At 40.1% G+C, this 21,980-nt stretch overlaps 1 protein-coding gene across 4 annotated transcripts in view; it reads right to left on the minus strand.

Moving 5' to 3' along the window:
- LOC134212501 (sodium/potassium-transporting ATPase subunit beta-2) overlaps positions 1 to 21,980 on the minus strand; it is an 84,612-nt gene that overhangs the window by 52,945 nt on the left and 9,687 nt on the right. For 2 of the 4 annotated variants that reach the window (XM_062690438.1, XM_062690437.1), the window contains exon 2: positions 15,720 to 16,031. In XM_062690438.1, the coding sequence (XP_062546422.1) occupies positions 15,720 to 15,849 (130 nt within the window). In that variant the 5' untranslated portion in view covers positions 15,850 to 16,031. Of the gene's footprint in view, positions 1 to 15,719; positions 16,032 to 16,090; positions 16,246 to 16,524; positions 16,772 to 21,980 lie in introns of those variants that run through there. The other 2 variants (XM_062690434.1, XM_062690435.1) reach the window with 2 other exon arrangements.

Here is a 21,980-nt window from a genome sequence, read left to right on the forward strand (position 1 = left end):
GAACAGTTTATAATCATGATTGTGCATATGCATATTGCATATTGGTGGTAGAATTGTGTGTAGAAATAAGAGATTGTTGGTTCAAGTTAAGATCGTTCTCACGAACAGTCTGTAGGTCAGCTATCCAAATCTCCCTAAAAGGTATCCTATATTACAATTTCCTTGTGCCCAGATACATAAATTCCATTACAAAGACATTTTGTAATTTCGACATTTTGTCCTTTCGACCTTTCGACATTTTATCCTTTCGACCTTTTGTCCATCCGACCTTTAGTCCCGTCGACCTTTTCTCCCTTCGAGCTTTTGTCCTTCGAGCTTTTGTCCTTCGACCTTTCGTCATAGATTCGGTCATATGGAAGTTGCAGCGATCTATTTGAAAAGTGTGTGCTGCTCGGGTAAACAGAAGGAGTGGCCATCGGCCAACTCTATTTGAGGCTATACGCGCCGCGCCGCCTGAGGCTATACGAAACCACGTCATTTTGGCCCCCGATTCCGGCCCTCTAGCCATTGATAGCGCACTTGTCTAGCGTAGTGGGGTCGTGGAATCAAAACCCACCGAAGGAAGTGGTTACTAGACGTGTGCGCCGCCGTGCTACGCCGCCACCGGCGACATTTTTTGACGTCTCCGACTATATGTTCGCATCAATGCGTTGCCGTTTAAAATCGCTGTTGATCTATTATATTCCACTTTTAGTAGAATGTCCCAACTGATATCCACAAAATATTCCGTTGAATTCCGCAAAAATTTTCCAAGGAAATTACAAAGAATATCAAACAACATCTTGTGGAGTTTTTGAATAACTCTGAATGACGCTCGGCCGAAAGCCATTTGGCCGAAGCCCACAAGGCCGAAAGTTGTTTGTCCGTATATGTCATTTGACCGAATAAACTATTAGGCCGAAACCCATCTGGACGGAAGTTATTTGGCCGAAATGGACATACGGCCGAGCAGGTCATTAGGCCGATAAAGGTTTGGCCGAATGGGTCATCTGTCGGAAAATGCCGTTTGGCCGCAATGGTCGTTTGGTCGAACAGATCACTTGGCCGAAAAAGTCGCTTGTCAAATTAGTCATTTGCTAGAAAATATCGTTCGGTCGAACAAGACATATAGCCGAAAATGTCATTTCGCCGAAAATATGATTTACCCGAACGTATCATACGACCTGCTGAATGGGTCGTATGGGCAAAACTGTCGGTTGGCCGAACAAAAGTGAGTGTGGAAAATGAGAAGTGTGAAATGAGGAGTGAGAAGTGAGACGTCTTACTTCGTACTTCTCACTCCTTATTTCTCACTTCTCACTGTGGAAGGTGAGAATTGCGAAGTAAGAGGTGAGAAATTAGAAGTAATAATCACTTTAATAATTTTATAAAAATTAAAAAAATAAAATTAGAAGTAAAGGGTGTACGGAATCAAATTGCATCACTTTCAAAAGTCGATGCATTTCGCCTCCTGGGCTGATTTTAACGAAATTTTGTGGAAGACGAAGTTATTCACACTGCGTAAGTTTCATTACGAAATTTCCAGTAGTTTCGAAAATACAGCCGAAGGAACAGGACGTGTGCAAATAAATTCGGCGCATTCACCTCCATATTCCACATCTTATAAAAAGATGTTAGTAGTCCAATGTTGTGCCGTTGACCTCAAAATCACCAGAATTGCGGCCGATCGAAAGATAATGGTCTTCTTCTATATAGTAAAAAACCAAAATAATAAAAAAAGCGCTGAAATCTAATGTTGGACCAATATTTGTCAGATTTTGGGAGAGCATCATGCTCATTGTTCAGACCGGTTCACACTACAGAACTTTTTTGATTTTTTGTTTTCGATTTTTCTAATAGTTAGAGGCGTCAAAAAATATGGTTTCATTGGGAAGTTGACTTTAATTAAGTTAAATAATCGACTGAGACAATAAAATTAGTTTTTTTGTTGGGATAGATTGCAGGATGAAAAATGTTAGTTAAGGACATGTACAAAATCTTATGAGTTCATTTAAGGAAAAAGCTTCAGCATTTGGATGTATTTAAGAATTACAGTGAAACAGTTATACGTAGTCAAAGCTTACATACTGTACTTCAGTCCCTAAACAATAGACCTCTTCATGTTTTCAAAAAGTATCAAAAATTCAACCGCTCAGCCCAGAATCACAATTTTTATGCTAAAATAAGTCTCCTGGCAAATTTTCAGCTAATTCGGATAAAATTTCGAGGTGGCTCAAGTCGATTTAGTGTTTTTCGACTATTTTCAATTTTGGAAAAAATCTAACAGGAGATATAAACGTCGAAAACTATCGCAACAACCTCTATACGAAAGCTTTTGGTGTGCTCCATAAGTCTTGTGAACATTGCGATTCGTTCCGTTCACGTTTTGTCCATGTTAAAGTGATTTTCAAGCTCTTAAGTGCATAAACATATTGTTTCCCCCAAAAGTCGTTGATCTACAAAATTCCTGAGTTTATGATAAATGATTATTAATTTATTATTTTATAGTTCCTCTTTTTTCCCTGGAAATTTGAGTAATATAATTGCCGATGCGATTTACCGTTAAATTCTTAAAAATCGGAAGCTGAACATTTGTCATAAATTTGCACGCTGAGATTTCTTCAAACAAGTTGTTTAAACAAAGAAGCTTCGATTTCACTTGTTACTAAGATGCACTCAATGTTAAAAGCATGCAGACATATGATTAAAATAACAAAATTTGGAAGTCGTTTGTTGTTAGCATCAAACATCATATGATTTAATTTATGTTTTGTTCGAACGACTTGCTTGAAGAAATCCTAACGTGCAAATTTATGACAAATGTTCAGCTTCTGATTTTTAAGAATTTAACGGTAAATCGCACATGGGCAATTATATTACTCAAATTTCCAGGGAAAAAAGAGGAATAATAACATTATCAATTAACAATCATTTGTCATAAACTCAAGAATTTTGTAGATCAACGACTTTTGGGGGAAACAGTATGTTTATGCACTTAAGAGCTTGAAAATCACTTTAACATGGACAAAACGTGAACGGAACGAATCGCAATGTTCACAAGACTTATGGAGCACACCAAAAGCTTTCGTATAGAGGTTGTTGCGATAGTTTTCGACGTTTATATCTCCTGTTAGATTTTTTCCAAAATTGAAAATAGCCCAAAAACACTAAATCGACTTGAGCCACCTCGAAATTTTATCCGAAAATTTGTCAGGAGACTTATTTTAGTATAAGAATTTTGATTCTGGGCTGAGCGGTTGAATTTTTGATACTTTTTGAAAACATGAAGAGGTCTACTAAACATTTCATGACAATCGGTTGATAGACTAATTTTTGGCGAGTATGTAGTTCAAAGTGATGCAATTTGATTCCCTACACCCTTTAAGAAAGTGTTGCCCTCACCTGTTGCAGAGGTGTGCACTGGTCGAAAAATCGTCAGCAGCGACTTTTTTCGTGATTTTGCTCGGCAGCGATGGCGCGAATCTGCGTGGTAATATTTTATTGCATTTGATTGCCGGGTTTTTTTTAAAAGATTTTTACAGAATTAGATTTTCTGGAATTTGTTGAAATATCAAAAATATCTAAAATAAAAAAAAAGTTAGTTGTTTTTTTCGAGAAGTTCTCCGAAACTTCATCGGAACTCCCTTCCGGAAATTCGAAACTCTTCAGAATGTCTTAGTCAAATCTTCAAAATTTCCTCGTGATTTTTTTGGGATTTCCTTGGGAAATTCTTCATAATTTCCTCAGCAAATTGTCCGAAATTGCCTATAGTAACACTTTGATATTTCTTCGGGATACCCTTCGAAAATTTCCTCGGGAAATTCTTTGCCATTCCTTCAGGAAATTATTTGAATGTTCTTTGGGAGACTCTTTAGAAATTCCGCGGGAATTTCCTTGGGATTTACTCAGCAAATTCTTTCGTCAAAATTTCCTAAGAATTTCTTCGGAATTTTCTCAGAAAATTCCTTCAGCAAATTCTTCAGAATTCATTTTTTTTCAAAATTTTCTTTCGCAAATAATTTAAAATTTTCTCGGATCGAATTCCTCGGAATTTTATCAGAAAATTCCTCGGGATGTCCTCGACAAATTCGCCAAATTAAAATTACTCACGGAAAATTACTCAGGGTTCCTTCGGAGAAATCTTTGAATTAGTTTTTTAAATTTTTCATTGGTTAGTTCCTTGTAATTTCCTCCGTGATGACTTTGGCAAACATTTCGATTTTTCTCCCGATATTGTCTGAAATTTCTATGAAAAAATATTCAGAATTTCATTGGGGAATTTTTCGTAGCTCCTTTGGCAAATTCTTCCGAATTTCCTCGGGAATATACAGAAATATACTTCAGAAATTTAGAAATGGCAGAGAAAGCTCTCGAAGTTTCGAATTCTTGGAACTTTTCTACGAAATTCTTCGGATTTTTTTTTCGAATTTCTTCGAAATTTCCACAAAAATTCTCTGCAACTCATCGGGAATTTAGTCAGAAAATTCTTTTTCTCGGTTTTCTCGCTAAATTCTTTAGTACATCCTCGGGAGACTCTACTTAATTTTCTCTGAATATTCTAAGGAATTTGCTTGGGAGGTTCTTTAAAAATCACTCAGGAAATATTCTTCAGAATTTCATTCGTGTAATATTCACTCGAGATTTTTGGAATTTCGACGGAAGATTTTATGATTTTTTTTATTGTGTGGACTTGCACATCTTCTGTTTATTGATTTCAAAGCAGCGTACGATTCAGTGGAAAGAAATGAGCTGTGACAAATAATGTCTGAACATGGTTTTCCGGCGAAACTGATTGGCTCGTTTGTGAGTGTAGATGGATTGAAGCAGGATGATGCACTTTCGAATTTATTGTTCAACATTACACTCGAGGGCGCGATTAGGAGATCTGGCATGCAGAGGAAGGACACTTTCATCGCACGGTCGCATATGCTCCTCCCAAGTTACATTTTTAGTTTTATGACGTTCATGAAAACCATTGTTTGTTCTACATGACTTCGATAAAAACAAAATGTTACTAGGACTGGGCTATGCGAACGATATCGACCTCATTGAAATCGATCGCAGAGCAGTTGTGCAGACTTTTGTCCCACTGAATAGGGACGGTGGTAACGACGCATGAATCACAAGCTGTATCAAGTGTACAAAGAAGAAATATTGCGAATCATATAAAATACGGCAGACTTAAGTGGGCTGATCACCTAGTGCAGATGTCGGAGGAAAGAATAGCGAAAACAATATTCAAAACACAACCGGATAGAGGCTCGCGACTGGAAGGCCACGAACACGCTTTCTGCACGCGGTGGACTCGGGACCCTGAACGTTCGAGGAAGCTGGACTGGAGGAACATCGCCTAAGACCGACGATTATGGAGCTTTACAATACGTCAGGTTATTACGTCATACTTTAATTTTTAGTTGAAAAATAACAAGTGAGAAGTAAGAAATTGGATGAGAGATGTTTGAAGTGAAAAGTGAGGCGTCTTACTTTTCACTCATCACTTCGCATTTCGCACTTCTCATTGAACATGTTACGTATCGGACGCGGATCCGGGTGTTAATTTTGTTTTGTGTGGTCGGATAGTAAATCGGACGCATAGCTTTCGCGGGATCGTGTTTCGATTTGGCAAGCAAAATGGTCGTGCGACCAGAGATATTTTATTTTGATCTGTACTGTTCGGAGAGTAAATCAATTAATGCGCGTTTTCATTTGCATTCCATATAATCCCCTCCCATAGATCGCATCACTCACCAAATTGAATCCAGATAAAATATCCTATACAACTAACACAATACCACATCCCAATACAATCATGGAGATGCAGATGTGTTCTCGGTCTCTAGTGGCAACGAGATCCAAACCTTACAATCCTTCCTTTCCTATACCCAAGTAACATTTTAAGTTTTACAACACTCTTGAAGATTATTATTTACTCTTCAAGAGTATTATTAAACCAGCATAAAGCCAAAATGTTACTAGGGTATGATCGTAAGGTCGGCCAGCGCTGTTATTCGCTTAAAATACGTAAAGAAATTAGAAAAGAAATTATCATCATATATCGTTTTTGGTCAAATAATCGAGTTAGACTTCTCATTTTTTTCCAATAGCCAAATTCATCAGTACTTTACTGACGTAATTCTATCTGTGGACCTTTACATGACGTGAGAAATATTTTGCAAACAACATTCAACAAAGAAAGGGTTGGAGGTCGGTGACTTCGTGGAAGGCTAGGCTGGAAACACGTGAAGTTGAAGGGGACCGTAAAAGTTCGGGGAAATTGGAGATGCGATGAATTTGCTGACATCGCAGCCGTGTGAATCTCGTTAAAAAGTATGTACACATTTAATTTTTTCCGCCGATTTTGCCGAGCATTAAAAAGAAAAACTTAGTGTGTACGGCACTATTTTGTATTCCAAAAAAGGTATTGGACATTCCATCATTAAGTCCCTAAACCCGATGGATTGACCTTTTTCGTTGGGGCATGGTGATTGAATATTCTCTTGAAGTCTGGAAGAAGTTATTTAGTTTTTGATTTCGGAGGATGTGGTTTTCTCAAGGGTTTTCTAATAAAATATCCCGATATTGTTTTTGGCTGGCTCGTTTCTACTAACGATATAACATGGTGTGACAAATGTAAATTGTTTGATAATACTTGTTCGACCACATGATGAATATTTCACAAGCTTTTGGTTTTTTCTTCCAGCCCATAGAAATTTCAACAAAGTTGTGCTCAACGATTTCAATAAGATGAATTACGCCACCACACATGCCTAAAATATATTCCCGACTAGTTTCCAGGCTAACAATACTTTTGATCAGCCCATAAATGATTTAGTTTTCATACAGAAATTATCAATGCTTGTCGATTCATTTCAATGGCGCACTTACATTCTTTAACAAACCCCCTTAAAATTATAGGACAACCACAGGGGTTAGACAAAAAGGTTGAGATAGGCAAAAATTTGTCGATGTTCAAATCAACATAACTTTGCGTAGAATGATCTGATTTTGACGAAACTGGGATCATCGGACGCGGAAACTCTTCCCTATGCAAAACCTCTGATCGGCGCTTGGTCACCGGAGATGTTTCGGGTTTTCCGTGGGTATGTTAAAAAAATTTCTTCTGCTTGTAATTTTATATGAAGTTAACTGCCATCATGTTTTATGTTTTCCCCAGAAACTAGAACTAATATGCTGACCAATGCTGGCTGCAGATCGAAAATCCGTTAGTTATACGCAGAGATATGGCTATTTTCGTGAAAACGGTACTGGATTGGCCATACACCCTGATCAAATGTCACTTTCGCAGAAAACCAGGAACCTGTTACAAATTGGCCAGAGAATCTTACAGTCCTCAAAATGTATCTTTAATAAAGATCCTATATGCATCGTCTTGGGAAAACATGATTTTTGACACCCATATATGCATGCTTCCATATGGCGCCAAAACCGGCCCCTCCTGAAAGGTCCATGGAACTTGCTGTAAGGGCGGCAGTGGACACTATCATTTTGGAAATGTTTCTGTAATCATCGTCTCGCAAAGCCATGAAGTTAGATACTCATATTTGCATTATTTCGATCTGTTATCATTTCATCATGTTCCCGGAACCGTTTTTACGGAAATGGCCATATCTCTGCGTACTTTTGATGGATTCTCGATCTACAGCCACCATTGGTCGGCATATTAGTTCTAGTTTTTGGACAAAGTATAAAACATGATGAAAGTAAACGTCATATAAAATGACAAGCAGTGGAAAAAATGCATCTTGAACGTACCCTTGGAAAACCCGGAACATCTCCGGCGGCCGAGGACCAATCTCAGGTTTTGCATAGGATAGTATACTAGAAAAGTTTCCGCGTCCGATGATCCCATTTTTTTAAAAATCGGATCATTCTACGCAAAGTTATGCTGACTTGAACTTCGGCAAAATTTTGTCTATCTCAACCTTTTTGTCTAACCCCTGTACTTTGAATACTTTTGTGTCAATTAGTTTATAGCAACCGAGTGGAACTTATTTATTCTTGCTGTAGGGAATAATTTTGTTAGAATTGCGAAATAATTATCGCTTATGGAAAGGGACACCAGCTTTCAGTTCATTCGCTCGAAGCAAAGCTAATTACTGTTCAACTTCTCACTGCAATGGAATGATATATCGAGCTGTCAATGCACATCGCTAAAACCAGTCAGTCACATATCATTATCTGTCCAGCGCGGTACCGCTCGCCAGTGGGGTTATCCCCTTTCAGAACATTTATCACATTACTGTTTCCATAGTCAGCTGATTATTATATGCAAAAAGCCTGTTCCTGGTGGCTTCGAAGGTTGGAAATCCCTGGGTTCCGGTACCACAGACTGAACAAATATTGGACAATGTGCTTATCACTAGGCATGAATAGCTTGAATAGCTTACAGAAAATTACCCCAGTTCAATATCGAGAATAAAACAGTTGTGAAACGAGTCATTTGTTCATGGTTGGGCTGTCGTTGGATGTGTAACGCACACGGAGGGGGTGAACCAATACACACCAGCAAAAATAATCGATGAAGCGAGTACTTTTTGACACATTTTAAATCAGTTTTTGTTTCGGAATAATGCGCAGATTTTTATACAGAATTGTAAGATTTAGTTTTTAGGTGTGAGAAAAATAGATATACAAATGTTTCCTAATGATGATCTTCTAGTTTATACTAAAACTTAGGTTTTATTCTCGAGCTCATCAGCTAACAAAAATACACCTTGGTTTAAATGATTATTTCTGGTACAACAGACTCTAATTCAGGAACGCACCCAAAACTATAGTCTGAATTCCAGTACACTTTTTCTTTTTCACATATTCGGAAACGTTGTTTAGTACTTAGGGGAAGGGGGGGGCAAAATGCCCTAGCAAAGCAAACACTGCTTTATTGTCTCATTTGTAACGCTATTCATGAGTATTTTTACATTATGCAACAGTTAAACAAGATAGCTAGTTGATGCCATTCAAAAATTGTCAGAAATCTCAATCATATTGATAATATTCACATTTCAAAAAAGTGGTGATATTCTGTTGCCGGAAAACTCATGAGGCAAAACGCCTTTTAACTGGCAACTACTAGGGAACAAAGTACCATGCGTCGGCGAATCAGCATTCTGGTATGGATAGTGCGTGGAGACGCAAGTACATTGTAGGTTAGCGCCACTAGGGCGTTTTGCCTCGCCAAAATGTTAGATGTTTCTCCAAAATGTGGAAATTTTCGGGTTTTCCGACATTCCCATACACTATTTTGAAACTTTTTTCGCCTAACCTACATAATTTTAGATCTAGTTTTGTTACGGCCATCTTAATGACGGTAAATATGACGGAAACCACAAAAGGCGTTTTGCATCGGGGGGCGTTTTGGGGCCTCTTCCCCTATATGCGAGAAGGTGAACGAAATTCGATGTGGCTATTTTGTTGGTATCTATATTGCTCCTTGCATTTGATCACCGACTAATAAAGCCATAAAAACTTGCTGATGAAGCTAAACTCCAGCTTAGTGGTGCAGAACAGAACAGAGCCTTTTTCAGCAGTCAGCGTAAGCAAACCATCTAAGCAACGACGAAAGTTATGTAATTCCAGTACCGTTCTATGGTGTCTCTTTTTATTCGTATTAGCAAACAAGAATGGGGGAGAAAGTAGACGATGGAGGAGACTGTTATAGCATCCACTTGTCCAGTTTTTGACGATTGCACCAAATGTGGCCACAGTGCGGCAACCATATAACAAATATTGATTCTAATAAAAGTTTAGATACAGCGGCGGTGGGTGAGATTAGGAAGCATGCTTTGATGGGAAATCTTTATATATAAAAATGAGTTTGCCTTTTCTTGGATACAATATAACTCACGAGCGGATGAATTTATTTGCATCTATTATCTCACTAATTGTTTCGTCTTGCAATGAGCCGTGTTCACATGTAGAGAATGAAAGATATTTTGATGGAATAGTTTGAAAACCATGAAAATGTACTGTACCGCTCATAAGAAATCTACTATTCCGCTCATTTATTTTTGTCGCCTATGAAAAACATACCCCCAGAAAAAAAGCTACTTCGTTATTTTTTAAAATTTGGCCGCCACGTGGTGGAATGTAGCAATGAATGCTTTGATAGCTGTGAACTGTGGTAAAAAAAAATTTTCATCTATGTGAACCTTGGAAAATTATCACGAAAGTTGTCGCTCTCGTGAACCGTAGCGGTCGGATGGTAAATTGATTAAATATAGCTATCTAATTACTAAACTCATTTTTTTTTAAATAAACCTCGACCCAGACATCCTAAGTTGTCACAAAAAAAAACAATATTCTCATTTGAATAACTGCCAGACATAGAACTCAGGTTTACTGCACGCAGGCCCCTTGCGCCCGTAGTAATGGTGTTCAAAAGGGGTGTGTTTGATAATTCGTTTGTTAATTGATAATTGTATTGGCCTCAAACTTTTTTTTCGATAAACCAGGGTTTGCACCCAAAAGAGAATGATTATACATTCAAATTATGTAGCATACCGTTAGAGAACTTTTTGCCAGCTGTCATGATAAACATTGTAAAACCCTATGATAAATTCGTTTTAAAAGGCTGCAAATGTGGGCGGCACTGGTTCTGATGATGCATTTCAATTTGTTCTACACAGCTGTGCGGTCCATGTAAAATGGCACCATTCGTATTGAACAGGAACAATTTAATTATTGCAACATTATTCACGGTAAGACGCGCGGCTACAAAGCAAGACCATGCTGAGGGTGGCTGGGTTCGATTCTCGGTGCCGGTCTAGGCAATTTTCGGATTGGAAATTATCTCGACTTCCCTGGGCATAAAAGTATCATCGTGCTAGCCTCATGATATACGAATTCGCAGTTAAGAACTGTGGAAGTGCTTAATGAACACTAAGCTGCGAGGCGGCTCTGTCCCAGTGTGGGGATGTAATGCCAATAAGAAGAAGAAGAAGAACATTATTCATTGTGGAGTTCACGAGAAGAGAATATATGGGACGCCCTGTGATGGCGAAACGAATTTAATCGTTTGACGTAAACATGACATTTTCCTCCAGATTCAGTAAACCAGGGCCGGATTTAGCCGGAAGGGGGCCCCGGGGCCGACAGCTTTTGGGGGCCCCAAAATGTACAAAAAGGTTGGTTTTGGTACATAAGATTTGTGGCGAAGGAATTTCCCGAGGAAATTCGAAGGAATTTCCCGAGGAAATTCGAAGGAATTTCCCGAGGAAATTCGAAGGAATTTCCCGAGGAAATTCGAAGGAATTTCCCGAGGAATTCGAAGGAATTTCGAGGAAATTCGAAGGAATTTCCTGAGGAAATTGAAGGAATTTCGAGGAATTCGAAGGAATTTCGAGGAATTCGAAGAATTTCGAGAAATTGAAGAATTTCGAGGAAATTCGAAGGAATTTCCTGAGGAAATTCGAAGGAATTTCGAGGAATTCGAAGGAATTTCCGAGGAAATTCGAAGGAATTTCGAGGAAATTCGAAGGAATTTCGAGGAAATTCGAAGGAATTTCCCGAGGAATTCGAAGGAATTTCGAGAAATTCGAAGGAATTTCGAAATTCGAAGGAATTTCGAGGAAATTCGAAGGAATTTCCTGAGGAAATTCGAAGGAATTTTGAGGAATTCGAAGGAATTTCGAGGAAATTCGAAGGAATTTCCGAGGAATTCGAAGGAATTTAGAGGAATTCGAAGGAATTTGAGAAATTCGAAGGAATTTCCGTGGAATTCGAAGGAATTTCGAGAAATTCGAAGGAATTTCGAGGAAATTCGAAGGAATTTCGAAATTCGAAGGAATTTCCGAGGAATTCGAAGGAATTTCGAGGAAATTCGAAGGAATTTCGAGGAAATTCGAAGGAATTTCCCGAGAATTCGAAGCGAATTTCCTGAGGAATTGAAGGAATTTCCGAGGAATTGAAGGAATTTCGAGGAATTCGAAGGAATTTCCCGAGGAATTCGAAGGAATTTCCTGAGAATTGGAAGGAATTTCCTGAGGAATTGAAGGAATTTCGAGGAAATTCGAAGGAATTTCCTGAGGAATTCGAAGGAATTTCCGAGGAATTGAAGGAATTTCCCGAGGAATTCAAAGGAATTTCCTGAGGAATTAAGGAATTTCCCGAGGAATTCGAAGGAATTTCCTGAGGAAATTCGAAGGAATTTCCCGAGGAATTGGAAGGAATTTCCGAGGAATTGGAAGGAATTTCCGAGGAAATTCGAAGGAATTTTGAGGAATTCGAAGGAATTTCTGAGGAAATTCGAAGGAATTTCGAGGAATTCGAAGGAATTTCGAGGAAATTCGAAGGAATTTCGAGGAAATTCGAAGGAATTTCGAGGAAATTCGAAGGAATTTCGAGGAAATTCGAAGGAATTTCGAGGAAATTCGAAGGAATTTCGAGGAATTCGAAGGAATTTCCGAGGAATTCGAAGGAATTTCGAGGAAATTCGAAGGAATTTCGAGGAAATTCGAAGGAATTTCGAGGAAATTCGAAGGAATTTCGAGGAAATTCGAAGGAATTTCGAGGAAATTCGAAGGAATTTCCTGAGAAATTGAAGGAATTTCGAGGAAATTCGAAGGAATTTCCTGAGGAAATTCGAAGGAATTTCGAGGAAATTCGAAGGAATTTCCGAGGAATTCGAAGGAATTTCGAGGAATTCGAAGAATTTCCGAGGAAATTCGAAGGAATTTCGAGGAAATTCGAAGGAATTTCGAGGAATTGGAAGGAATTTCCGAGGAAATTCGAAGGAATTTCGAGGAAATTCGAAGGAATTTCGAGGAAATTCGAAGGAATTTCGAGGCAATTCGAAGGAATTTCCGAGGAAATTCGAAGGAATTTCCCGAGGAAATTCGAAGGAATTTCCTGAAATTCGAAGGAATTTCCTGAGAAATTCGAAGGAATTTCGAGGAATTCGAAGGAATTTCGAGGAAATTCGAAGGAATTTCCCGAGGAAATTCGAAGGAATTTCCCGAGGAAATTCGAAGGAATTTCCCGAGGAAATTCGAAGGAATTTCCCGAGGAAATTCGAAGGAATTTCCCGAGGAAATTCGAAGGAATTTCCCGAGGAAATTCGAAGGAATTTCCCTAGGAAATTCGAAGGAATTTCCCGAGGAAATTCGAAGCAATTTCGGAGGTTATTCCCAAAAAAAAAAAAATCGAAGGACATTCCCGAGGAAATTCGAAGGAATTTCCCGATGAAATGTAAAGGATTTTCCCCAGTAAACTCGAACGAATTTTCCGAGGACGCTGGAAGGAATTTGACGAGGCATTTTGAAGGAATTTTCCGAGAATATTCGAAGGAATTTCTCGAGTAATCTCCCGAGAAAATTCGAAGGAACTTCCCCAGAAAATTTGGAGGAATTTGCCGAGGAAATTCGAAGGAATTTTCCTAGGAAATTCGCAAAAATTTCTCGAGGAAATTGAAGGAATTTGCTGAGGAAATTTGAAAAAATTTCCCGAGGAAATTCGAGGGAATTTGCTGAGGAAATTTGAAGGAATTTCTCTAGGAATTTCCCGAGGAAATTGGAAGAAATTTCCCTAGGAAGTTTTAAGGATTTTCCCGAGGAAATTCGAAGAAATTTCCCGGGAATAATTTAAGGTCACTCCTGACGGAATCCAAGATTAAAAGTGCTCGCGTTTTCGGGGGCACACCACTCGATACGGGAGCAACGCACAACTGTCATTTTTATTATTTCACGCATGCTGCGACGCAGCAAAGCTAAATCAACAAAAATGACAGTTGTGCGCCGCCTCTGAATCGAGTGGTGTGCCCCCGAAAACGCGAGCACTTTTAATCTTGGATTCCGTCAGGAGTGACCTTAAGGGAATTTTCTGAGGAAATTCGGAGTAGTTTCCCGAGGAAATTCGAAGGAATGTCCGGAAGAAATTCAAAGGAATTTCAGGAGGAAACTTGGCGGAATTTTTCGAGAAAATTCGAAGGAATTTCCGGAGGCATTTCAAAGGAATTGCCCGGAGAAATTCGAAAGAATTTCCTGAGGAAGTTTCAAGGATGAAATTCGAATGAATTTTCTGAGAAAATTCATAGGAATTCCCCGAGGAAACTCAAAGAAATTTTCTGAGGAAGTTTGAAGGAATTTTCCGAGGCAATTCGAAAAAAAACTCCCGCAGTAAGTCGAATCAATTTTTCGTAGATGTTCAAAGAAATTTTCCGTAAAAATTGCAATGGATTTCTCGTGGAAATCAAAAGCATTTATCCTTGGAAACTCGAAAGAAAACTCCCTTGGAAGTTTGAAGGAAATTCCATTGGAAATTTGCAGGATTCTTCCGAAAAAATTTGGAAGAATTTGCCGAAGAGATTCGAAAGAATTTTTCGTGGAAATCCTGAAAAATTTCCCGTGAACATATAGGTAGACATAAGTTTTCCGTCGAAATTCGAAAGAGTTTCCACTTTTTCAAAGGAATGTCCTGTGGATATTTGAAAGAATGATTTCCTGTGGAAGAAGAATTATTGTTCTGTTCAACATAAAAGACATTCATTAGCTCATCTACTAACCCTCTTTACGGCATAAATAAAAAATGGTTCGGGGACACTGCCGCATGAGTGGTTCAAGGGTCAAGTGGCCACAACGAATGAATTGTCAACATGAAAAAATAAGGTGGAGAATTATCTGCCTTACACTGCTACGAATTTTCTGCTGGTTACTTAACTACCAAAGGGACTTTTCAACTGGGTGGGTACATCGATTCTGTACTTCTTCCACCGTGCCCGTTCCCATAAACTCAATCTTGTAAAACGTAATTCCAGATGATTATCTGACAATTTCGTTTCGTTTTCCAAATGCAATCAACTGCAAAATGTTATCGGGAAATTGTTGTCAAGTGGGCCCCCGCACCTTCCTTCTTCTCGCTTCGTCATCGCTTATCGCTATCTACCACAGTAAAATGGAAATGAAGAATCTTCCAGGGAACCCCATCCATCCGCCCATGCACGTATCGTGTAGACGATTTCGTCGTCGTCGTTGTCACCTTCAATCGGTCTGTCGGAATCAACCATGCAGTGAATGGATGCAGAGAAAACCAGTTATGTAACTGGAAAATTGCAGGCGAATAAATAAAAAAACATTTCCGTTGGTACACTATTTGAAAAGTAACTTCTTTGTTAACCACTTGTTAGAAAGAATTTGAATTCTATAAATTATCCCAAAATCGTGTAGCATCAAAGTAAGATATTCGGAATCAGAACGTTTACCGAATTTCGCACCTAGTTTGAAGTGTGACCGCTGTCATAGTATCGATTTTCCATTTCTTGACATTTTCACCATGATGGCATGCCAACCGATAGTAATATCCAGATATGAGATATGAGGGACTACCATTCAATTTTCAAGGGGCTTGCGGTTTCGTTGAAGTTGCATTGCAACGAGTAGGTAATTCGATTTCCAGAAGGAAAATTGCAGCATTGATGAGGATCTTATTTCGTTAGAAAATTTATGTAATCAGTATAAACCAACGATGTTTTTGCGAGTATCGAGAGTTTGATGAGATTGCTGAGGGTTGTTGGCAAAACGTGCGAGAGAAAACGGTTATTCAGGAGAATCGAGAGGACCCTTCAAGGATATATCAAGTGAGAGAATGACAGAAATCAACCCCCTTTTCCACGGAGGGTGGAAAAACAAGATGGCTGCTCTCCAGTGTTAGTAGGGCAATCCGTCCCTTATGGATTCTCACAGCAAGGTGATATAATGACTCATATTTAATTCTAAAAATTTACTTACCCCAACTGGAGCCGGTTCTTCCGAGACATTGACTGGTTTCGCTGTTCCAGCAAAACTGTCGTAGTCCTTCCCATTTGCCCAATTTTTCGGGTGGGGCATAATATTGTTCCGCTACTTTCTTATCGGCCATGGCTGTGCCCTTTCACACTGGCTAATCCTTCCGTAAAACTAAGTGCTAGGCGAGAAGAATACCTTTCCCGTGATGTATATTACCGAACCCGCGAAATCTTTGATTTCGTTGTGCTGCTGCTGCTGCGGGCAAGCTCTACCAAATTCAACTTTTCACTTCCTCACCGAAACCAGCATTCGATACTGCAAGTAAAAATTAACATCAAAATTCCACCCGAAAACATCGATCAGCTTATCCGAACTAGAAACAAGCACAAACTGCCACTCAAGTCTTGGCTATTTTTCGTTTTTCCGATCCGATTTTCCTTCAATTTTTATGTAACAATCTGCCAGTAATGAAAATCTTCGCAACTACACTCTCCAGCAAGCATGTCCTACTTGTGTTCTCACTCCAGTTCTCTCAATCCCTCTGCCTTGCACTCGCAATATACCATTCACTCCATTTCACTCACTCCGTCACATGCTTTCCAATAATTTTTTCCACGATCTCACTTTTCCAAAAAAAACCTTTTTTGATATGTCTGGCACCAATTTTCACAGTTTGATCATTGCATTCACTGAAAATCAACCCAAAATAGAAATCCATCACTGTCCATCGAATTTTCAATCAGCTTATTGACACCACCGTCCAACTGTTCCCAATCCCATCAGGCACTTCACTTTCCAATCGACTCACATAGGCATCAAAGTAGGCCTCCAGCACACAGGTCCAACAAAAGCTGACCGCTCTTCAGCACAGCACAAAACGAACTCCGCGGTGCAAGCAATAGGTCCTGTATCCTGACCCGCAGCCGAATCGTTCCTTTCTCGGCGGCGACGGTGACAATGTGTCTCTCCAAGAAATCGGTTGAACTCGAGAACGATACCTGCACGGAACGCGTGCTTACAACGGTCCAATACTGCGAGCGTGCTTACGTTGCTCTCGTACGACCGCGCGGTGACTATTATATTGGCGCTCCACCACTGAAATAAAACGCGGTCTCGCGAGAGTCGAATCTAAAAAGAAAAGGGGAGCTGCAGAGAGTAGAGCCTTACGGACTGGACAGGCGATGGAGAATTCAGAGATGCAGAGAGTTAGAATTTTCCAATGTCGTTCTGATGTAGACGTTCACATGCATGCATCTCGCCGTTCGATGTGGATGAGGAGAAAATGTTGTATTTGTCGGCAACACTGTGGGTTGCTGGCAGGGATGCAATCGGCCAAAAGAGGGCTGCATGAGGCGGTGGAATTAATTTGCGATTTTTTTTCTCGTATGAATCGATCTGGCCTCTAGGTACATAGCTACTCTGAGAAACGTTGGCTACAAGTAATGAGAACCTATTTTATCGGATCCAATGAGATTTGAGATGTATATTATGGGGTGCACTATGGGGAAATATGACAAAATAATATTTTTCCTATTTGATGCTAAAATTATGTATAGTTTTAGCATTACTACGTTTTTTGTCATGGCTGCCGCTGCATATTAATGTGGACAATGAAGCTATAATTTGTTCAAGCTAAAACAGAAAGCTCTTTCGTTTAGCTGATCTAATTTACATCCTACTAACATATCTTTCGTCACCATGCTAGTTGTGTAGTTGCCGATCTTTAAGTAGCAACAATGTTTACATCCTGATATTTTTTTACTTTTCATGTAGACCAGATTGCAATCAAAGCGCAATTCTCACCAATTGCGATCAATTTTGAACTACTAACACATAGATAGAAAACTCCACTGAAATTTACATAAAAAATCATGCACAATAATGGAACGCCATTATTGGCGTAACTCCACACCAAAACTCCAAACGTGTTCGGGTATATGAACCGAATCGGACTTTCAATTTGCAATCACTTTTTAACGCAACAGTGTTAAGGTTTGAAACTTCTTGACTTTTCCTATTTCATGGGAAACTATGTTCCTGAACTTTGACCTACTTTGTACGACGCTCCTGAAGGGCTAAAAAAACTCACACTCTACGGTGTTTGCACAAACAAACAGACATAACACTCGTTCCATCGTTCACTGATTTGCTGGTCGATTCAAATTATCACTAGATGCCCAATCGATCACTCTTGACGCGCGCATCGTTTTTGCTCGAGATTGACGTTTGCTCACTACCGCCATCTGGTTCGTGATTTGCCCAACTAACAGAAATCAACAGATGTCGTTAATGTTTGAACGACGATGAGTTTAAGAAGTAAATGTTCAATGTGTTATGTCTGTTTGTCTGTGGTGTTTGGGTCATATTGACCCGGATTTGACTTAGCAATATCTCAGGCATTTCCAAGCCAGATTCACACGTTTATATACCCAAAATAATTGTCAGCTCATAAATTTTCCGAAACTGACCAGATTGTTGATCGGCCATACCTACATTCTGTGATCGTCGGAGGAAAGATCGTCAGTTGGGAACTTTTATATGGACGAAAATTGCGCATGAACGACTACCAAGATAACTGGGTTGGATGCAAAGCCAATAGCAAGCCATAGTGTCCATATAGGCTTTCAGAGGCCATGTGCATGATTTACGATTCAGATATGTCCGAACCGTATTTTCTAAGTTCTCCAAATCATTCTGGAGTTCAGTTGAATTGGTCTACCAAGGCAACGGGCCTCTATACCGAGCCAATAGCAACCCATGCTATTCAGACAGGCATCCTGAACAGAAGGCTTCCAAGCCTCTTGAAAGGAGGCTTCCGAGCCTCTTGAAAGGAGGCTTCCGAGCCTCTTGAAAGGAGGCTTCTGAGCCTCTTGAAAGGAGGCTTGAGGCCTCTTGAAAGGAGGCTTGAGGCCTCTTGAAAGGAGGCTTGAGCCTCTTGAAAGGAGGCTTCTGAGCCTCTTGAAAGGAGGCTTCTGAGCCTCTTGAAAGGAGGCTTCCGAGCCTCTTGAAAGGAGGCTTCTGAGCCTCTTGAAAGGAGGCTTCCGAGGCCTCTTGAAAGGGAGGCTCGAGCCTCTTGAAAGGAGGCTTCTGAGCCTCTTGAAAGGAGGCTTGAGGCCTCTTGAAGGAGGCTTGAGCCTCTTGAAAGGAGGCTTCTGAGGCCTCTTGAAAGGAGGCTTCTGAGCCTCTTGAAGGAGGCTTCTGAGCCTCTTGAAAGGAGGCTTCTGAGCCTCTTGAAAGGAGGCCTGAGCCTCTTGAAAGGAGGCCTGAGGCCTCTTGAAAGGAGGCTTCTGAGGCCTCTTGAAGGAGGCTGGAGGCCTCTTGAAAGGAGGCTCTGAGCCTCTTGAAGGAGGCCTGAGCCTCTTGAAAGGAGGCCTGAGCCTCTTGAAAGGAGGCTTCCTGAGCCTCTTGAAGGAGGCTTCCTGGAGCTTCTTGAAAGGAGGCTTCCTGAGCTCTTGAAAGGAGGCCTGAGCCTCTTGAAAGGAGGCTTCTGAGCCTCTTGAAAGGAGGCTTCTGAGGCCTCTTGAAAGGAGGCTCTGAGCCTCTTGAAAGGAGGCTTCCGAGCCTCTTGAAAGGAGGCTTGAGCCTCTTGAAGGAGGCCTGAGCCTCTTGAAAGGAGGCTCTGAGCCTCTTGAAAGGAGGCTTCCAGGCGTCTTGAAAGGAGGCCTGAGCCTCTTGAAGGAGGCTTCCAGGCCTCTTGAAGGAGGCTTCCTGAGCCTCTTGAAGGAGGCCTGAGCCTCTTGAAAGGAGGCCTGGAGCCTCTTGAAAGGAGGCTTCTGAGGCTTGAAGGAGGCTCTGAGCCTCTTGAAAGGAGGCTTCCAGGCGTCTTGAAGGAGGCTTCCAGGCCTCTTGAAAGGAGGCTTCTGAGCCTCTTGAAAGGAGGCCTGAGGCCTCTTGAAGGAGGCTTCCGAGCCTCTTGAAGGAGGCTTCTGAGGCCTCTTGAAAGGAGGCCTGAGGCCTCTTGAAAGGAGGCTTCTGAGCTTCTTGAAAGGAGGCTTCCGAGCCTCTTGAAAGGAGGCTTCTGAGCCTCTTGAAAGGAGGCTTCTGAGCCTCTTGAAAGGAGGCTTCTGAGGCCTCTTGAAAGGAGGCTTCTGAGCCTCTTGAAAGGAGGCTTCCGAGCCTCTTGAAAGGAGGCTTCCGAGCCTCTTGAAAGGAGGCTTCCGAGCCTCTTGAAAGGAGGCTTCCGAGCCTCTTGAAAGGAGGCTTCCGAGCCTCTTGAAAGGAGGCTTCCGAGTTCTTGGTTCACCCACAACTCAGTCTTTTCTCTTGTGCAATTGCTCCGTCAATTCCAATCCGACGAAGATCTAACGTATTATATAGTGCTGAACAATTACACTACTTCAAACAAATCTTAAAGCTGTCGGTTTCTTTCCTTCCATTTGTTCCATACTCCAAGTTTGATCTTTACTTCATTTTGTCACACTTAAATAATGACACAATATATAAAACAAACTTTCATCGGTATAGAATACTTATTTCCTTAGTTTTTTTTTATTTTCTGTGATTTTGGCATTCAACAAAGAATCAGCAGCCTGCACGTGAACTCTTGGAAGGTTCTAAACAAGAGGTATCATTCTTCAAGATAGACGGCGTCAAGTCATACAAAAAGCATGATTAAGTCAACTTGGTTTAGTCAGTTGCAATCATATATATAATAGCCCTGTTTGTCTGTCCGGTGACTAGCCAACCAGATGCAGCACGCAGTGAAATTCTCACAAAAAAAATAAAATATTTGACACTTCAATTCTTCAATTCAATTCAATTCAGATGCAAAAAACAAAACCAACGACAATCTTAGACAACCAGACACAGCATTTTATGAAAAAAATCACAGACAACAGACGTTGATAATTTAGACTTTTTTTAATGCATGAATTAATTAACCGTTTATATTGCAAAAAAAACACTTGCCATGGGCGCTACTGCGTCCACAAATAAACTAGTTATTTATAGTTGTAATAAAGGCAACAAATGCAAACTGATTTAAAACAACTTGGACCACTTTTTGGACGGCTTCGTATGTATTTTGGTGATATTGTTGAATTAAAATTAAAATACTTTCGAAATTTCCTAGCTAAAAACTTCAAATCAGGATTTCTAGAGATTCCTCCCAGGGATTTTTTAAAGAATTAGTCCAGAGGTGAAGAATTACCACAGGTATCGAGCCCTATACTAAGTTTTGATGGACCTTTTTTATTTTATAATAACGGTCTAGCGGCACACCGTACTTGGTAGATCAGATGGTCTGAAGTCCAGAATGATTTGGAGAAATTAGAACATTCGATTCGGACAGATATAAATCGTAAACCCTGTACTTTGTCTCTTAACCCCCTGTATAGGCACAATGGATTGCTACAGGCTTTTTACCAAGCACGGCTGACTTAAAAAATAAAAGACAGAATCACCGTCCTCGACCAGAGGTCGCACAGACTGAACATTCAACATCAATCATGAGACAACGGACAGGACATTTACGCAACACCCAGTAGACCAATGGAGAACTTTAAAAAAAGACTTCACGAAAAGACGTGTTATGGCCACAAATAGCAGAATACACACTTTTTATAAGAGCGGTTGCAGTTTAGCTTAGCTTAGACTGACTGCACATATCAATGGTTGCTACTCAGTGATTGATCAGAACTGGTGCGAATTGCACTTCGACCCAAGTGAATAGTGGTTGGGATTTACCATGTATTATCATCACGGGAAGGAATTTGTGTTAGTTGGGTGGGATGATCAGAAACATAGATCAGGATTCACCGTGGAAAGCGATGTGATCTATGTAGCTTCTAGTTTTACCAATTAGTACGCATATTTTTATATCCAACATTCTTAGAATTTTATGATCAGATCTTTTAGAATACGTGTTTAATTGTTCATCCATCTTGAGGATAAAAAATCAATCACTCAAAGTAAGCGATTGTTCATTTGAATTTGAACTAAAACGTCAACGCCATCATTATTGCTTCAACGCGAGGATATGCAATGCTGGTGGCGACAATGTAACAAAGAAACTATTTTTAAAATTTGAAACTAAGCAAAAAAATCATCGTCAACAAAACTAAGGCAGTTAACTCTATCCAGAATCGGATTATTTATTCTATTTTAATTATTTCTGTGAGCACTCGAAATTATAAGGGGATCCCACAGTGCCGGATACATTATCCATAAAATAACCGTTTCAAATTTATCGGAGAAAACAAGCTTAGAGTTTGACAGATATCATGCAATGCATCTGCTAATGGAAATAGTGTCCAACGCGATTTA

The sequence above is a fragment of the Armigeres subalbatus genome, chromosome 2 (assembly GCF_024139115.2).
Source record: "Armigeres subalbatus isolate Guangzhou_Male chromosome 2, GZ_Asu_2, whole genome shotgun sequence".
Taxonomy (NCBI): Eukaryota; Metazoa; Arthropoda; class Insecta; order Diptera; family Culicidae; genus Armigeres; species Armigeres subalbatus.